Source organism: Talpa occidentalis, unplaced genomic scaffold, assembly GCF_014898055.3.
Source record: "Talpa occidentalis isolate TD23 unplaced genomic scaffold, MPIMG_talOcc4v2.1 talOcc4.4, whole genome shotgun sequence".
Taxonomy (NCBI): domain Eukaryota; kingdom Metazoa; phylum Chordata; class Mammalia; order Eulipotyphla; family Talpidae; genus Talpa; species Talpa occidentalis.
The window spans coordinates 127,172,098-127,192,372 of NW_023604295.1; the positions used below are offsets into that span (position 1 = coordinate 127,172,098).

At 36.7% G+C, this 20,275-nt stretch overlaps 1 protein-coding gene across 11 annotated transcripts in view; it reads right to left on the reverse strand.

Annotated features, from left to right (window-relative positions):
* MTUS1 (microtubule associated scaffold protein 1) overlaps positions 1–20,275 on the reverse strand; it is a 138,213-nt gene that overhangs the window by 37,340 nt on the left and 80,598 nt on the right. The window contains exon 1 of one of the 11 annotated variants that reach the window (XM_037526315.2): positions 16,094–16,571. The exons of 9 other annotated variants lie outside the window; for them this stretch is intronic. In XM_037526315.2, the coding sequence (XP_037382212.1) occupies positions 16,094–16,214 (121 nt within the window). In that variant the 5' untranslated portion in view covers positions 16,215–16,571. Of the gene's footprint in view, positions 1–8,091; positions 8,246–16,093; positions 16,572–20,275 lie in introns of those variants that run through there. One more of the 11 variants, XM_037526316.2, reaches the window with a different exon arrangement.

Consider the following 20,275-nt stretch of genomic DNA (forward strand, 5'->3'; position numbering starts at 1 on the left):
TTCAATAGATTACATATAAACATCTACATTTTATACAGAATTTTATGTAATTTTATAGTCAAAAAAACCCATTTGAAGCTTTGACCACCTACTGTAATATTTTGATAGCAACTCATCCTCCTAAGTGATACCATTGCTAGAAGTTCCATCAGTACTTACTGAAATATTCATTTATTTATTGATAACACTCTTTTGAATCTATCACTTCTTGACTCCTTAACAATGTTAATTCCCTTTGTAGAATTTTTATGGTAATTAACTTCATTATTTAGTACAATATTGGAATTTTGAAATGGTCAGGTTATAACTATTCATAAGATTTGAGAGGTGATTTCCATATTAACATTCTTGGGGGACACTTTCTTTAGGATTCTTAGTCTTTCTGATAAATGTCAGTATTTGCTGGCCTAACAAGTTATTTCATAAGGGAAATATATTGAATTATATATAAATCAAACTATTAAGAATTATTTTACACACTTCGGTTTCGAATGTAGATACTCCTTTTATAGCAACAAATTTCATATTTTCCTTCAAATTATCTCTTAAATCAAAGTCAGGCAATAGTGGTATATTTATGTTTGGCTCCTTTGTAAACTAAATTCTTTTACTATATTATCAAGGTTTTTGGTTTTACAACTCAACTGAAAGTATTTGCTAGTTACATTGTTTGGTCACATTCATATACATGTTATATGCCTTCCTTTATATTTATATGTTTTTCTCATTAAATGATTAACTCTATTTCTAACATTATTTTAAAGATAGGGAGACATAGCCTTACCCTTGTGGTTTAAGGCTAAACCTTAAACCAAAAGTTTCTCAATGGACATAAAATAGCACATTTATGCATACTGTTAGGTATTTTTTAAGTGTGCAAATTTAGGAGTTGTACATGATGACTTCTTATTAGGTCTATGAAATCATTAAGATCTTTTACTGTCTTTTATTTTAATTCAGTAACTTTTATTAAAGGTGCTTATTATGCCATATCAGCTTCAAATTCCTGTCACGAACTCCTAATTTGTTTCAGGATGTCAGTGCAGCATTGTTAGCTATTCCCTAGTTGTTTCTGAGCATCTTGATGGCATAGGTCCACAAGTGAGATTGGCATCTGTACATATCCTTTATTAATTTTGGTTGCTTTACTTTGGGTAACAAAATGGCATTTTTGTGCTAATAAAAATACAATTCTCCACATTCCAGAATTGTTAAATGTGTTACTGTATCTATTCATTGGAAGTTTAGAAAATTCTCTAGGTCCTAACATGATAAAAAGAATGCTGCTGAGATCACTCCAGACTGTAAACTACTTTTTGCTAAGGAACACCATGGAAAACATCAGCTGTCCAAGTTTGGTTGCATTTCAATCACACAAGTCTCCTTGTTCTTAGCTGCTTTTTCATTTATATTATCTGGTTGCTGTTTATCTTTAGTGGCAGTTGAGTGTGTTAGGGTATTAATTCCATCTAACTAGATAAGTAGGCAAGGGCACATTGACCGCCTTAGTAAAACCCAAGCAGTCCCTGGATCTGTTACTTTTCCTCCCAGGTTTCCTTATGAGTTGGTAAAACAATCTCTAAGTGGGGGAACCCACCTATTTGTATCAACTCCCAAGTGTCCATTCATGAAAGCCCAAATAGTGCACCCAGAAGACAAACACAGCTCTGCCTCAGGTAGTACCAGAAATTATCTGTACATCAGGATGCAGTTCTCAAAGCCATCCTCCAAGAAGCTCATGGCTGGTAAGCAAGACTTTATCCTTTTATGAATACTACACATGAAATGACATATATAAAAGGGTTTTCATTATAAACTTGTTTGGAAAGATTGAAAAAATAAAAGACAGCACCCTAAGGTCCATAAGAAGTAAACTGCTTAAATAAATCCATTGTACGTTTATATGTAGAATACCACAGCTGTCATACAGGAGTAGGAGGCTCTCTGTGCTGAAAGAGAAAAGCTCCATAAAGAGCAATGTAGCTAATGTGACCCCGATGTGTAAAGATGTAGGGAATGTAAGAGCCTGTTTTCTTTTTTGCTTATAAAGGCATAACAAAAATGGACAATAATGTAAAATAGAAATAAATTACATTAAAAAATAAAGGCATAACAAAATGATCACAGAATACATATAAAAAGACTAACAATGTTTACCTTTTCAGAGAAGGACATAGGAACCAGATAGATGAAAGGTAATCTAATGCAGTCTTTGTAATTCTTTAACCATAGGGTAAATGTATTCTCTATTTGAAAATATGCAAGTAGTACTATTTTTTTTAACAGATGGTTAAAATGAATTCTGAGTACCTAAAACATTAACACTTTGTCATCAAGAAAACATGTTTAATTCATGTTGTTTCCTTGGGGGAATCTAACCAGGATTTTGAATGACACAAGTTGTGTGGTATGTGAATACTCAGACTATGTTTATATTTAAGGAGGAAATACAACATTGACATACATGTCTTTGAGAATTTTATGTAAGAATAAATAGGCAAGTGACTGCCTTCTACATAGAGCTGGAAAAACAAGCTGTGACCTCAATCTTCCCCTTCATATACCGTGCTCCCTAAGGACAAAATAATACCACATGGTAACTGATGCCCCAGCTTGAGCATTGACGACCCCCCACACACCCCAACTCATGGTGCAACTGAAGATCAGAGATGATGCAAAATCTCCAATGATGCCAAAAGCCCTAATGCTCATAAAGAGGGTGTTTCCTAATACTAAAATGCCGCAGTTTCCCTTAAATCCTACAGGAGTCATTATTTATAGGAAATGAACAACACATAACCCAAACTTTGCCCCTACATTCTGTTTAACATGTTACCATTTTTGACAATGTAACTATATTTAAAAGTATAGTCATTATATCTATAAACAGACATGTTCTGATTTCAAAGAATCAATTTAATCAGAAATCTTAAAAAATTAAGTGTTAACTTCATAGATTCAGGAGTCATTCAACAAGATAACTATCACTATCGTCATGGTTGATTCAACCTTACTGGAATTCATTCTAATGAAACTGAAACTTCCACCAGGATTAAAAAAAAAAAAAAAAAAAAAAGACCTAAATCAAAGACATGTGTTCATTTGTAAAACAGTTGGATAAGACTGTTTGCTAATCTCAGTTCATTCTACTGAGAAATATGAATTTAATAAGGAAAACTAGCCTAATCAAGTACAAAAGAAAATGACTGGTCAAAGAGGAAATGTCCTGCTTTTCAGGTTCAAATCACTCAGGCATCCAGACCCTCAAACCAAGGCTAAGAACAATTTCTGAGAGAAAGCCTTAACTATTAAGGCCTGAGCCAAAGACCATCACATATTAGCTGCTGAAGACACATCTATCCTCAGGCCAAACAAGCCATTAACTAAATCTGTTGCCTTTCCAAACATTAAAATCAAGTTAGAAATAAGATCTATCAACAGAGTGTGCTTTGGCATCCATGAAAAACAAAACTAAACACAGAATTCAGTAATGTTGCCTAGCTTTTTATGCACTCAATGCACATACTCACTCACCAAGTGTTTATTAAAAATCTACCATGATGGCTTTGCTGTAGGGAGGGGGACAGCTCCTAGTGCCTTGGGGAGAGTGAGGTAGGCAGCACATAGAAAAAAGATAGGTGCACAGAGATTCATAAGACACCAAGGATTCCTGGTGAATCATGTCTTCCCAGTATCTTAACCTCTTGCTGTTCTCAACACAGCCACCTATTTGTATGGTATGTGCTTTTGACTAGATCATGTATTAACTGGTTGTATGTTAATAAAAGGTTGGTAATGAACTAAGGGCTGGTAGGTGCTCTCAATCTGCCATCGGCCTGGACAGACAACTGATCCCCTTCTTTCTGCCTTATTCTGAACCTACATTGCTAAAAACCTTATTAGGGATAAAATGCAACGGTAATGTGTATTCTTGTAAGAGGGAGTATTTGGTTATGAATGATGGTCATTCAAATGACGAATGTTCATTTAGTGTCTACTGATGCCTTCCTCACAAATGGCCTCTGAGCTTAAGGAACTTTAATGCAACAGAGACACCCACAATGGCCATAGGATTTCATGGTCATAAAATGGAATTACATCTACAGTGGGGTGAGAATACAGGTAGAGAAACCCCAGCTCTGGGGCAGTCCAAGAAAGGGGTTCAAGAGGCTGAATTTGCATGGACATTTGCACATTTGGCAGACAGCTGAGCAGAAGTGAGCAAATACAAAGGTGTAGAGGTACGGAAGCCCCTGGATCCTGTGCTGACAAAGAAATAATAATAAACAGGAGCTAGAACATGTATGTCATATGAGGTTTAGCTCAGAGGGGACCAAGGAGGCTGAGCAGGACAGTGGAGGGATGCGGAAGAACACCTGAGCGGGTAACAGGGAGGTCAGCAGGGAGGCTCAATGACAGTGAGAACGGGCAGGAAAGATGAATGTGTTTATGAGGCAGAACAGGAAGAATTAATGATTAGTTGGATCAAGGGGATCCAGGATGAGTCACAGGTCTCCAACTAAGCAACAATACAAAGAGCAGTAGGATAGCATGTGAGGGTGAGGACAAGAGTTTGGTGCGGGACCTGGTGGAGAAGGTGTTATGACACCTTCTGACACTTTGCTCACCATTCTTCAGAGTCTATTCTAATACTCAACTGTTCCATTAACACTTTCTAAATTTAATCATCTGCTATGTAGTTTTCTTTAGAAACAATCAGCTCTTTATCTCCCAGTGTCCTGAACACTGTCTCTAACACATGAGTTTTAACAAACATTTCTAGCTGTAGTAATTTAAAAGCGAATCTCTGGTAATCTGACCAATTAAGATATTTTCAAAATTTTCATGTCATCAATTATTAGTTTTAATTTGTATAAAGTTTTTTGGTATTCTTTCACTATTTTTTTACTCTAAAAGACTTACTAGTAATAATAATTTAAGCTCTACAGAACATATCTTTCTATTGCTAGGGAGGTATGGCATTTGTTTAATATGGAACATTTCAAGCTCACAAAACAGAATGTTTAGACTTTTAAAATTACCTCAGACAATTTTTGAGGTCTGGGGGATTTTAAGATATCTAGGCATTTTAAATTTTACATTATTTTATTGTTAATTTTTTTTTTGCTATAGTTTGTACTGTATGTAAAAATGTTTTAAGATTTTGTAATTTAACATTAAGGATAGAAGGCACATATGTATTTAAAAACTCCTACTTCAGGGCATCCCCTGGTGGTGCAGGCAGTTGAGCGCCGCACTGTGAAGCTGTCTGCAGCCTCTGCAGTGCCAGTTTGATCCTGGCCAGCCCGTGAGGGTCCCACATGGCGCGGCAGACCTCTCCTGTCTTGCCCGCTGCTCCCCTCAAGCAGTGTATTTTGTCAGTCTGCTTGTTCTGTTCCCTGCTCTGTCTCCAGTGAATCCTCTCACCCTCCCGTGCATCTGGCCTGTACCCTGGTTCTTGTATAAATAAATAAATCTTTAAAAAAATAAAATAAAATAAAAACTCCTACTTCAGGATTACATGTTTACAAAATTATTTCCGAAATATCAAAATTTAACAAATATTTTCCATGTAGCTGGCCAGAAAAAAAAGATTTCTAAAGTTTCTAAAATGAACTACTTAGCTATAAAGAATAGTAGGAAATTCACTATATTCAGAAGTACTTTAAAGAAGCTACTAATTGCATCCCTTGATTAGTTTTCTAAATAATTAAAAAATCCAAAGTTTATGAATTTGTTTCAAGACTAGAGATTATACCATAAAAATTGAACACATCAAAAAGATTTACAAGTATTACAATTCTATATAGGAAAAATATGCATTCTTAGCTTAACTTATTAAATTGAATTTTACTTTTTATTAGGTTAGGAAACAAGTATCTATTGTTATCCTTGTTCACACTGCCCATGCACAAAATGAATAGGTCTTTTCTCAGAGCACAGCAAAGCAAGTTCCCACTGATGTCAGCAAGGGGCCATCTCACTAGACAGCAGTCGCTAGTACTGGCTTTTCCTCCTTGGTTATTAAACACTGGCCTTCGTGTGGACCTTCTTTTAGTCTTTGTCTTGCTGATCATTTGGACTTACCAATTTTACTAGTTCAGCATCACAAAGCCTGTTTATAATAATCAGTGTGTTTGATTTCAGTGATGACAATATGCACCAACAAGGTGTCCTTTTTAATTCAACACATGAAAGGACACAGCACAAGGAATAGGATATGATTCAAAACATGCACAAAGTCTGCAAGGCCCTCCTCCTACCAGCTCTACCTCCAGTACATTTACTACTTGAGATTTTTTTTTCTTAAAGATTTATTTATTTATGAATACAAGAGCTGGGGCACAGACCAGAGATGCGGGGGTGGGGGGGGCGGTAAGAAGATTCATCAGAGACAGAGCGGGGAACAGAACAGGCAGACTGATTGAAATACACTGCTGAGGGGAGCAGTGGGTGAGACAGGAGAGGTCTGCTTCGCCATGTGGGCTTCTCCCTGGCTGGGAGGGGATTGAACTCGTGCTGCAGAGGCTTCAGATTGCTCCATAGTGCAGTGCTTAACCCCTTGCGCCACCAGGTAGGCCCTACTTGAGAATTTTAAATGCTATCTCTTCTGTCTCTTTACATTGAGCTAGCCAGCTGAGAGGATATCTCCACTGCTGTGCAATTGAGTTCAGGCCTTGGGGGCCATTGCTCCACCGGCACAAGTGGTATCCCTATCCATCACAGATGTGTTGCTATCACATGATCTTTGCAAACAGGGTCCCACTCCTCTCCATTGCAAAGCAGCATGGCTAAATCAAGGCAAGAGCCAACACAAGACTGAATCCCCCCAAAACACCAAAGGGTCAAAAAATCCTACTGTATACTCCAAACAATAAACTATCTTATAGTAGAAGCAAAGCTAAAATAGTCACTGAAAACCTTCAACATTAAGAATTTCTATGACACCAATAATAAAAAAAGGAGAATGTCATTCTTCAAAATGCTGACCAGTAAAGGGAAAGCGATTTTGGAGAGAAGTGTCTAGAACCAGAGAACCTCAGAAAAAGGGCAAGTTTCTCACCCCCCAAAAAAGCTCTGTCAGTTATATTTTTCCCCAAAGCTAAATACTTGCTGATGTTTATAAAAAAAAAAAAAAAGGATGTTCAGGTACTAAAATAACCCAAAGATCACCTATTACAAATACAGAAAAATGTTTAATACTGATACACTGAAAACCACACTTGTCTCTTTACCCAAGAAAATAAGCAGTGTAAACTATAGATCTGAGGCATACAGCAGGGGAGGGAGAGGAATCAAAACAGGAATGGAAAAGAGCACAAGGGACCACGGTGATGGCTCGCAGGTGATGTGCTGGTGGGATATTTACCGGGACTACATCAGAGGGGAGAAATCAAATACTGTACAAAAATGAATGACAATGTAGGAAAATTAAGAAATTAATGAGAAAAAAATGAAAAGAAGCAATGTACACATACTATTAATATTGTTTTAGCTCTAAAACATGCCGCAGAGCTAAGAAAAAGTACCATAATCTATATTATTTCATTTATAGTGATTCTCCACTATCCAAATGCATTCACAGTTTTTCCATGTATCTACATGTTTTTTATGGAAGTTTTCCTAAATGGCTTCATTGACTTCTACATTTTGTGCGATGAGAAATGCAAGAGATATGGAAGTCTGTTTAACAAATGCATAAATTCTTTAGTAATAATTTTTTAATCTTTTGTTAATACATTATAAATACATAAAAGTCACACTTCAATTTTACCTTTTTTCTCAATGTATTATTTTATGCAACCAAAAAGCAACTTTAGAGATCTAAATCAAATATTAACCTATACATTCAAACAAAAGATCTTGAAAGTGCTTAATTGAAATAATTGCAAAATAGATGCTCATTACCTAAAACACTCACATCACAACAGTATAAACAAGGTTTGTTGCAAGATTCAACTTGTTAATTTTATTTGTGAATAAAATAATCTTATTTGTAAATAGCCACTGTCACCTTTTGAGAAATAACTCTTTTGCCTTCTCTGTGGCAGTGAAATAAGCCTCTACCCACCCACCCCCACCCCCAAATACCTGAATGAAGCAGAGAGACTGGAGAAGTCAAACACTCAATTTCCCATCCTCCTTTGCAGGCAGAGAGAGCCATGTGACTGAGGTCTAGTAATGAGATGTAAACTTCAGTGATTTGGCACCACCTCTTCCCTATTACTTTTTTTTCCTGCCTGGAGCAGCCATTGTGAGATCATGAGGCAACAGTCAAGAGGAAAGGGCTGAGAAATTAGCAGATGTTGATCCTGACACACTTGCTAAGCCACTGAATGACATCAGAACTTCTCAGGTGAGACAGATAAGCTACTGTTAGTTAACCTGGCTGTTATTTGCAGTTAAAAGCACTCTACTTCACAGCTCAAAAATGAATAACAAACACAACAACACAATTTGACTATTCTACCTTGTTCTCATTAAACATCCAGTCAAAATTGTCCTCTTTGTGCTGATTTAAGTAAATGAAAATATTTTTTCTATTAATACTTCTACTGCCCTCCCACCCTACCCCCCAACAACTTGCCAGAGTAATTACTTTTAATCTAACTTAGCAAAAAAAAAAAAAAAAAATCTATTTCTTAGTGTAATGAATTTCCTTCACTTGAATCCAATTAACTCTGTGGTTCAAATTGATACTTTTTATAACTAATATAATAAAAAGTCTCCCCCCCACAAAATAAAAGCCTAGGGCCAGTTTCACTAATGAGTTCCATCAAACCTTCAAAAGTGAACGAAAACCTATCCTATCAAACTCTTTCAACAATTTAAGAAAGAGAAAATGGTTCCAAACACATTTTATAAGGTCAACATTACTGATACCAAAAGCAGATAAACACACACACACAAACTACAAATATGCAAAAATCCTCAACAAAATCTTAGCAAACAAAATTCAAAATACATTAAAAGGGTCATACTTCAAGACTAAGTGGTATTCATTCCAGAGATACAAGGATGATTCACCATCCAAATATGGATTAATATAATTCACCACATCAACAAAAGGAATGATTAACATCATATGACCATATCAACAGATGCAGAGGAAGCATTGATAAGCTTCAACATTAATTTATGATTAAAAGCCTTCAAAAGATGGGGATTGATGGAATTTACCTCAACATTATAAAGACCATAGATGATAAACCCACGGCTAGCATCATACTCAATGGTGAAAAATTGAAAGTTTTCCTTCTAAGATCAGGTAGATGACAAGGAAGTCAACTTTTACCACTATTAGCCAACATAATTTTGGAAGTCACAGCTAGAGGTTAGGCAGGAAAAAAGAGACAAAAGGAATCAAAATTGGAAAAGAAGAGGGAAAACTATCACCATTTGCAGGTAAAACTATCACCATGATAACATATATAGAAAACCCTAAAGACTCCACTAAAAAAACTAATTTTAAAAAACAGTGATTCAGTAAAGTGGCATATTACAAAATCAATTTAGAAAAATCAGTTGCCATTCTATGCAAACAATGGGCTAGAGAGAAGACGTCAAGAAAAAAAAAATTCTATCTACAACTGCATCAGAATGAAATACCTAGGAGTACACTTAAGAAAGGTGGTTAAGGACCTGTACAATGAAAACTATAAGACATTTTTAAAAGAAATAGGACACAACACAAAGAAATGGAAAGATAATCTCTTCTCATTGACTGGAAGAACTGAACATTGTTAAAATGGGCCCTTTACCCAAAATAATATATGGATTCATTGCAATTCCTATCAAGGTTCCAATGGCACTCTTCTAATTTACAGAACAAACATTACCAAAATTTACATGGAATCACAAAAGTTTCTGCATAGCCAAAGCAGTCCTGATAAAGGAAAAGGAAAAATGGTGGCATCACAGCCCCAGACTTCAAACTATACTACAAAGCTGCAGTAATCAAAATAATATGGTACAGAAATTAAAAAAAGACACACAGACCAATGAAATAGAATTGAGATCCCAGAAATACACTTAGTGGACAGTAAATATATGACACAGGAGCCAAAAGCATACACTGGATAAAGGAAAATCTCATCAATAAACAGTTCTGGGAAAACTGGACCACCACAAGCAAAATGAAACTAGATCATTCTCACATCATACACAAAAAGTAACTAAAATGGATTAAAGACTTGGATTTAAGACCTAAAACCAAAAAGTATATAGAAGAAAACAAGCAAAATATTGGTTTCCATGATGCCTTTGGAGAGAGCAAGGGAAACACCCTACTGTCACACGTCTGACAAGGGGCTAATAGCCAAGATCTATAAAGAATCACACAACTCAACAAGAAATCAACCCAATCAAAAAAGGTGCAGCAGAGCTAAATAGGCACTTTCAATGAAGACATACAGATGGACAAGAAGCAAATGAAAGTATGCGCATCATTATTTACTAGAAAAATGAAAATCAAAACCACAAAGAGATATCACTTCACACCTGTGAGAAAGACCTATATCAAAAAACCCAGAAACAAGTTTTGGCAAGGATGTGGAGAAAAAAGGAATCCTCATACAGTGCTAGTGGGAATGCAAACTGGTGGGTCCCCTTGGAAAACAGTGGTGAGATTTCTCAAAATATTAATAGATCTACCATAAGATCCAGCAATTCTATTCCGAAGTATGCAAAAACACTAATTTGAAGTGATATATGCATTCCTGAAGCACTATTTACAATAGCCAAGTTATGGGAACAATCTAAGTGCCCAAGGACAGATGAGTGGATTAAGAAGATATGATATATATACACACAGTGGAATACTCAGCTATTAAGGAAAAAAAAAAGCGAACTCACCATTTGCAACAACATGGATGGACAGTAAATAGATTTTAAAAAAGATGGAACTGGAGGGGATGATGCTAAGTGAAACACGTCAGAAGGAGAAAGAAATATCAGATAACGTCACTTATAGAGAAACAAAATAGAGGGTCACACAAAACCAAAGCAATAATAAAACCTAGAACTCTGTAGAATTGTAGCTACCACTAGGTGAAGGGAGGATGGAGAACAAGGTATGCAGGGAGCCCAGTGGACTATGGTGGAGGACAATGGGTGCCTTGGAGTTGGGTGTAGTGACAGATCTGAAAGGGTGTGATCCTATACTTCTGAGCCATATACAGTGTGTAAACCAATATTACCTCAATTTAAAAAAATACGGGGGGGGGGCGGGGGCCTCAGTGGGTTAAGAGCAGTGCTGTGAAGCTGTCCACAGTCTCTGCAGCACAGGTTCGATCCTGGCCAGCCAGGGAGATTCCCACATAGCGTGGTAGACCTCTCCTGCCTCGCCTGCTGCTCCCCTCAGCAGTGTATTTCTGTCCATCTGCCTGTTCTGCTCCCTGCTCTGTCTCTGGTGAATCCTTTCACCCTCCTGCACCTCTGGCCTGTACCCCAGCTTTTATATAAAAAATAAATCTTTAAAAAAAAAAGACAGGTAGCTCCAGCTTCATAGAAAAACATACTGAAAACGGGCAAAAAGGAATATTTCTACCTACAAGATTCTTTTCCTTCTACTGACTCATAATATTGGAACAAATATGTTAAGGCAAAATTCTGAAATAGCCTGAGCTGAATACTTTGGCAAGTCTGTGAAGTCACTTCTTAGAAGATGTGAGCACTTCCCCGATCTTCATCCATGTCGAACATCCTGCAGCATCACTCAAAACTCTGGCAAATTCGCTCATTTTCTCTCCTCACTGTTATTTACAGAAGGAATTATATCCTGGATTGACAACATGCAGTGCCAGTGGGTGCCATGCCAAAGTGCACAGTGCCATATGTCAGGATGGGTGGAGGAGGAGGCTGGGCCCCTATACTTGGCAGTCATACTGCCCCATCCTTCGATATATCAAAATACTTTCATTCCCTTGAAGGAATCATCCTCTGTCTGACCACCAGGTTTTTGCATGCTATTTTCTATTCTAGGAACACTTTTTCTTCTTGGCTCATTCATATATCTTCAGGCCCAAGCTTAGTGGCACTTCTGAAAGACGTGGATAAAGTCAGCCCCACCTGCTAAGAGCTGCCCCAGGTGCCTAGTCCATGCCCACCCGTGATTACATGATGTTGTAGGTGTGCTTCCCTCTGTCATACTGTGGGCTGTGTCAAGGCAAGGGCCATAGGTGCTTTAGTCCTGGCTATATTTTTGGCACCTAGCATTGTGTTGGGTATTTTAGTGCATGCTTAAGAAATACTTATTTATGAAATGCATGAAGTAATCTTGCAATGTGAAAGACAGTTTGGAAGCAGGGGAAAAGCTGGTAGTAGAGACCTCCTTCAAATTACCCAAAGTATTGACAGGTATACAACTCTCAATACTTGATTATATTTAGCTTAAAAGAAGAGCAATTTTATTTTTTTTTATAATAAATTTTATTTTTATATTCCCCATACAATTGCAACCCCCCCATTCTGACCCCAATCCCTCCCCTCCCTCCACCCACCCCCCCAATAGTGTCTCTGGTTCATAGTTTTTTGTTGATTTTGATTTTCACTTTCTTATAGTTATTCATTTTCCTGGTCCCTTATTTAAGTTTTCTAGATTCCTGCTATGAGTGAGACCATCCGGTATTTTTCTTTTTCTTTCTGGCTTATTTCGCTGAGCATGATCCCTTCCAGCGCCATCCATGTTGCTGCAAATTGCATGTGTTTATCTTTTTTGAATGCTGAGTAATATTCCATGGTATATATGTACCACATCTTCTTGATCCAGTCATCTATTTTTGGGCATTTGGGCTGTTTCCAAAGCTTAGCTATTGTAAATAGTGCTGCTATAAACATAGCGGTGCAGGTGTTCAAGAAGAGCAATTTTATTTATTTTTTTTTAAAAATGAACATATTTGGATATTTTATTTATTTACATTTTTTTTAATATTAAATTTATTTTATATTCCCCCATACAATTGCAAACGCCCCATTCTGACCCCAATGCTTCCCTCCCGCCCCCCACCCCCAAAAAGTGTCTCTGGTTCATAGTTTTTGTTGATTTTGATTTTCACTTTCTTATATTCATTTTCCTGGTCCCTTATTTAAGTTTTCTAGATTCCTGCTATGAGTGAGACCATCCGGTATTTTTCTTTTTCTTTTTGGCTTATTTCGCTGAGCATGATCCCTTCCAGCGCCATCCATGTTGCTGCAAATTGCATGTGTTTATCTTTTTTGAATGCTGAGTAATATTCCATGGTATATATGTACCACATCTTCTTGATCCAGTCATCTATTTTTGGGCATTTGGGTTGTTTCCAAAGCTTAGCTATTGTAAACAGTGCTGCTATAAACATAGGGGTGCAGGTGCTCTTTGGAATTGATGTTTCTGTGTCCTTTGGGTAAATACCTAGGAGTGGAATTGCTGGATCATATGGAAGCTCTATGTTTAGTAGGTCCAGAAATCTCCACACAGCTAAGAAGAGCAATTTTAAAAGCTTCAACTTAATAAAGCCTGAACTAGAGTAGTGGCAGAGGGTAAAAAAAAAAAAAAAAATAGACACTTCAATGGACATAGTCTTATTCTCACAGTAAAATAGTTGTAGATAAATGAGGAAAGAACAATGCTTCAAAGGTGACTGAGATTTGATGGCAGGATAAGGGAAAAACCGTAAGCATCATAAAAAAATATAAAACGAGTATTAACTGAGTTTGGATGGCAAGGAGAGATTTAGATAGGATGTATTTTTATGTATCAGTAATACATCCAGGCAGTAATACATACATACACTGAAATCTGTAGTCTTAAAATTTACAGATTTTGAGGTTCGATTATCTCTTGATTCCTTTCTTTGAAGTCCTGTATTGTTACGTGAACAAGGTCGTCCAGCAGAGCCAATGCTCCTGCCCCAGGCTCTCGGACTCCAAGTCAACACCACTGCCACCAAGGCAACCAACACCAACAACACAAGCTACTGCTTACAGTTCACATGGAGAAGAATCAATGCAATGACTTCAACATCCATCTTATTCGAACATTTCTCAGATCTTAAAGTTATGCAATATGGATAAGATCACAGGAGAGTCTTCCTAGGGGGTAAGTAGAATCATATTCTTTGGTAAATTAAAAAATATTTCCTATATACAACAAAACACTTTTCTCAATAGATTTAATAGAATTATAGCCAATTTACAGTCAGGAAAATCTGCAAATCACAGATTTGTAAACAAAGGTCTCAGATTTAGTCCCATCTCTGCCATTGACTGACTGTGTGTCCTTGGGGAAATTCTCTTTTCCGGACTAACAACTTACTAGTATAAAATAAGGTAGACAAGATCATTTTTAAGGATATGCTAGCTCAAATAATAACTGTGGTCAAACAAATATTTCATAAAATTTATATAAATTCAGAAAATAAAATGCACCTAAAATACCACTATCAGTCAAATTCTGGTAATAAAAGCCTTGTCTTTTGTTTAAGCTGCCCTAGAAAACTATCTGTTTTTTAAATACTACAAACAATCAAAAAGATTCACTAGTAGAGGACTGGTTAAATAAATTGATTCACCAAATGAGGGGATATTATATGATTGTCAAAAATGATGGCGCTAGACATGAGTTAACATGGAAAATCTACGACATATTAACTTTAAAAAGCAGGGAATCAAAGGATATGTGTAGCATACTTCCATGTATATATAACAAAAGAGGGTACAGAAGATCTGCACAGCCTCACATTTGATAAGAAAATTACTGCCAGGATAGACAAGCCTCAGTGGAAAGGGCAGGAGCTGGGGAAGAAACGGGCTTACTGGGAATTGTAAAACCTTCTATACTGATTGCTTTTCTTTTTAACTTGGAGCATGGAGTGCATTATTTTTAAAAAGTTAAAATTAAAAAGCTATTTAGAGCTATTTTGAATCACACAAATTATGGCAAATATAGGGCACCGTTTTTTTACCTTTTTATTTTGTAATGTTGAAAAAATTACAGTGGCATTTAGGCTGGGCAATGAAGAACCACTGTGCACCTCCTAATTTACCTCATTTACCTTCAGTCATCAGCTCAGATAAGATGGAAAGGCTGGCAGACTCGAGTGACAGGTCAAGGGGAATTACGAAACATGAGGGAGAGGTGCTGGAAAAAGTAAGAATTAACCCACAGAGAAGGGAGAGGCCTCAGGGGAAACGACAAACAATCCTTTGACAACACTAGGGAGAGAGATGAGCCAAGTGAAAAACAAAGACTCATCAGGCCGACATGCATATAAACAAGAAAAAAAATCTGCTACTTCCATACTCAGACAATTCTACCACAGTAACACAAGCCAGCCAAAACCCAAATATAACAGCACCCTAGTTTTTCTAGAAAAAAGTGGCTTAATTTACCATCGTTGCAATTATCACATAGAACAAGAAGTAGCAATGTAAGGCAACCAGATCCCCTAAAAGTAAACACGCAGGTTAATGTATGCCGAAAATACACAGTTAACTTACTCCCATCTTGGGCACAGAAAATAAAAAGCAGATACAAGAATAAACAGCAGACACAGTCATTTGTGATTGCAAGCATTGTCAGTACGAATCTTGGAAAACTTAATCTGTGGTGCACTTATTACTTTGCCACAACCATTATAATGCTTTATTTCAGAAATGCTTGGAATAAGGGAATTTTTGAATATATTAAACTAACCTACCATCATCTCAGTGAGAAACCACATAATAAACTAAGAAACTCTCACATTTCACCTTCTTAAAGGCAAAGAAATATTCTTCTTAATCTGCCTGTATCCTCTTTCCAAAATCAGTTGAGTTAAAATGCAATTTAAGGGTATTGACTTTCATGGATTTGGCTGGTGTTAGAAGAGCTAGCACCCAGGCAACAATACTGGATTCTATAAACAAACCGAGCACACATCTGCTTGCAAACAGTGACTGCACCATACAGCCCTGTTGAAACACAGGAGAAACAGCTTCACAAATTTAGCCAATTCTCTCACTAGATAGTCCCCTCTGCCCATTATCTCTCTCCTTAGACATTTTCTGACAAACATCTGCCAGTTACTCAAGATGTCCCCCAGCAACACTAAACAGAGATCTATGCAAGACAAACCTGTATGGAAGATAACAGCGCTTTTCCTAAACCCTGATGGAAGCCGGAGGTTCCGAAGCAATCCTTTGGCAGTCAGTCGGACGTGAATGGTAGACAAGGAAAATTTGGGAGACAACAACATGTCTTCAGAGCAGGTGGAAAGATTTCACAGAAGAAAACAGCTTCCATGGACTATCTATCACATACTGTCTTTTTAAACTCAGCACTCTTGGAGGCCAAGAAATACAGCGAGGGGAAAACACGCCTACAGAGCAAGTGCCATTCCACCACACACGCACAAAAGAAAAACCCAGAGTGCTGGAGTGCCTCTGGCTTCCGTTTTCACTCCCAGATGTTGCCAAAACAATGCTCTTCCTCCGAATGAAATCTCTGCTTAGCAGCTCCAGCAGTAAGCAGCCTCTGAATTACATCACACTGTACATGCTTATGGGTTGTTATGGTTTTCATCAGAGATGGCAAAGGGGAGGAGAATGTGGGTGGTCTTAGGTGCTTTGTAACAACCAATGTCACACATTCTGTAACTACTTGGGTAATCATTATGGGAAAAATTAATTACTTCAAGTGCCTAATGTTTATTTGGTAATTAGAAAAAATTAAAAGAGTTCATTAAAATAATCCATGACCTGATTTTTAAATGTTTACTTACATTTGCACGGATAGCACTGAGCATTTTGTTCCCCAGATAATTTATGTGTAAACCTAGATATAAACCTGCTATCTTGGATAAACTTTAAAAAATACTATAAAATATAAAAGGAATAAAAATGAGTCAGGCAGTATTCGAAGGATGATGACACGCTTGACCAATTACATTTATACAAAATCAGGCACTCTTAAAAGTGATGCTTTAAAATTAGGAACATGGGGTGAGGTGTGATTATGTGTATCTTTTATCTTATTAAATTTCATTTTAGTAAAGTCATTTGTAAAAGTACTGTAAAATAGGATGACAACTCCCCCCTCCAAAAAAAATTTAAAGGTAAAATATGGATGAGAAAAATCACTGACAATATGCTCATTAAAGTAAAACTAATATTAGACCAGAAATAGCATAAACTTTTCACATTTTTAATCTTAAAAAGTATAAGAAACTACATGCAAAAAATGATCTGTTTCCAAGACTTCCTAAAAGAAAGACTCAGCAACTTTTTTGGAAATAGACTATATAGGGCAGAAGAGGGAAGGATATAGGCAGGAAAGGAAATTTTGAATAATTCCTTCTTCCTCTTGACTCAGTCTCCAATCTGTCATTTCAGAAGTTGTCAATAAGAGAGACAAATCCAATAACCTGTCAAGAGTTAATTCTGGGAAAGAGACAACTAGTTCATTCACAGACAATGGAGTTAGTACACATTGTACCCATGGCAACTGAAACACAAATAACCAAGGAAATAAAAATTTAAGAAAAATGATATTTAGGTATTTCCTTTTCACTGTGATTTCAAAACACGTTTTAGATTATGCACATTAATAAGCCATAACCACCTCTCCTCCCTGCCTCTTCAAAAATTCTTAAAAGCAAGGTAACAATCCGGATTAAGATCATAAAAAACAAAGTTAAATATCCATAGTAAAAATAGACATAACACCATCCCATACAGGAGTTTTTGTTTTGTTTCAGTTTTTGTGTAAGTAACATCCAAACTCCAAATTATCCTGGTTAAGAAGGAAATCTAGTGTATAATACCCAGAAGAAGTTAGCAATATGCTACTAATTCATCACAGTCAACAAAAATTTTACTGCAACTACACTAAGCTATACCACATATATAAGAAAATGTTGCTAATGATCTTTTTAAACAGAAGAACAAGAGAACTGCAAGAATAAAGTCAGTCAGAAGAAAAGTCAAAAGTCAGAAGTAGCAGTTCCTGTTTATACAGTAAAATACACAGAAAATTAAGTGTGCTAGGTTAAGACTAACAGCTCAAGCTGGCTTGCTATTTTTCCCCAAACATTGTCTGCCCCCTGGTGGCACCTAGCACAACTCTAGTGCTTTGGTGTCCCCAGCAAATTTAATATGTGGCAGAACCAAGGTAATAATAGTATGTGGTATGTATGACATCTTTATAAACAGTAGCCAAGTTTTATTTAGAGTCAATGTTGGATAGAATCTCACTGCATCATAATCCTTAAATAAATTATGCCAGCTAGACCCCATGAGGATGGTTCTTGACCATCAGTGTTTTTTTTTCCTGCTTGCTCTAAGGATTTAAAATAACTCAACTTCCTGAAAAAGAATTCTAAATCACTGGAATGAATTGTCAACATCACCACCTTAGTAAAAGAAGCAAATGTCATTTAAGAGCTTTTGATAGAACAATTCTGATACAATTCAAAATTATTCCTATACTGGAAATTATTCCCAAAACTTTTCCATGTTCCCAAATGATAAATTTGAGACTTGGAGAAGCTTACCAACCATCCCAAGTTCGAGACACAAAGAGAATGTGGCAAGATTAAGACCTAAACCAATATTCATAGTCAAAAGTTCATAGTCAACTCATGAGATAATGGAACTATTTTTAAAGTAACTGGCTAGAGGGTAAACCAGTAAAATTTTCAACTATTACACTGACATCAGTCAACAATTTAAAAAATAGTACCCAATGTTGACCACAGTACGGTGAAGCCAACCTTCTTTTATGTTGACAGTCATGGTATAAATGAAGCTTTTGGAGAATAATTTGTTATTTAAGTGAAGTGATACATTATGAATGTTTTGAATAATTTGCACTATTGTTAGGAATCTATCACGAGAAATTTTCCCAAACTTTTAAAGTGTAGTTATAAAGATGCTTGTCATAGAATTATTTGTGAATGTGACACAGAAGAAACCCAAATATTCAAGGAGGAGCTAAATGTTGCTGCATATGCTCAGTGAAATAGTCATTAAAATGATTATTATATGTTAAGTGGCAAAACAGTTACCTAAATTTTATTTAGAATACATTTTAAAAAACTATAAGGGGCAATTTCTAAACCTCTACATACTAAACATTTTAAAATTGAGCAAACTACAATAATGAAGTATTTTACTAAAACAAAAACATCAGTCAACTTAATCTTCATTAAGGTTAATCTTCATCACTGTTGCTTAAGAAAAACAATCTCAAAGCTATAGCATGGACTTTTTTTTTTTTTTTTTTTTGGTGGGACCCTCGCCGGTGGCTGGGGAACCAACTGTCCCTGCACAGGCTGCCGGCAGCCTCGCAGCCCAGCACTCAACTGCTAGGCCACCAGGGGAGGCCCTATAGCATGGACTTTTAAACGTTAGTGCTCAGAGGAAATGTTTATATGTGGAGGCAATGTCTTCTTGGATCATTTAGAAGATGATCATTTGCAAGCAAAATATGAGCAAATTAAGATTATTTTCCATCATAGACTATTCTAGCCAGGAGAAACCTTAGAGATCATTTCAGCTGCACAGAAGATGAAAATCAACCTCAACTATATTACACCAAATCTTTGGGTGTTTGGATACCACATCTTAGCATCAAAACTGCTCCTCCAAAAGCCAATACACTGTGACTTTTCCTTCGCCAGCTCATCTTAACCAGATTAGCCTCAACTCAGGATAATTACTAACCATCATCTAGAAAATTTTTCAAAGTCATGTTTATGATCTTTGAAAAACATCAAACTAGACTAATTTGCAATTTGCATGCATCTTTTTCCCACTGCGATTCTGAGAGCACTGATTATGAAGGGTTACTTGGAAACAGGCATTTTTGAATCCTGTTGTCTACCCCATTTTCTACCCATGATTAAAGGCTTTGTAAACAAAACCACAACATGATGAATATTTTCCATTTCTTTTGCCATTTAACCAAGAATTGGTATCATTCTGAAAACCTTTTGTTGCGACAGGAACTTTGTTGCCACTTTGCAGCAGGAAGGTGATGAGGGACACAACAGTTGTGGAGCAAGTTTGCAAGGCAAGACTTTGCTACTTGAGCAGAAGTACTTGTGCCACTTATTAAAAGCATACAGGCAAGTAAAAGCTGATAATGCAACAATGGTATGAGGAATAAGGTCCAGAGGGTGGGATAGGAATGGGGGACAAAGTTTTATGAGGGTCAGGAAAGTGGACATCATGACTATTCATCAAGAGATATTTGCATCATCAAAGTTTGATGTTATCACAGGCAGAGTTATCCCGAGACCACCATGGAGATAGTCAT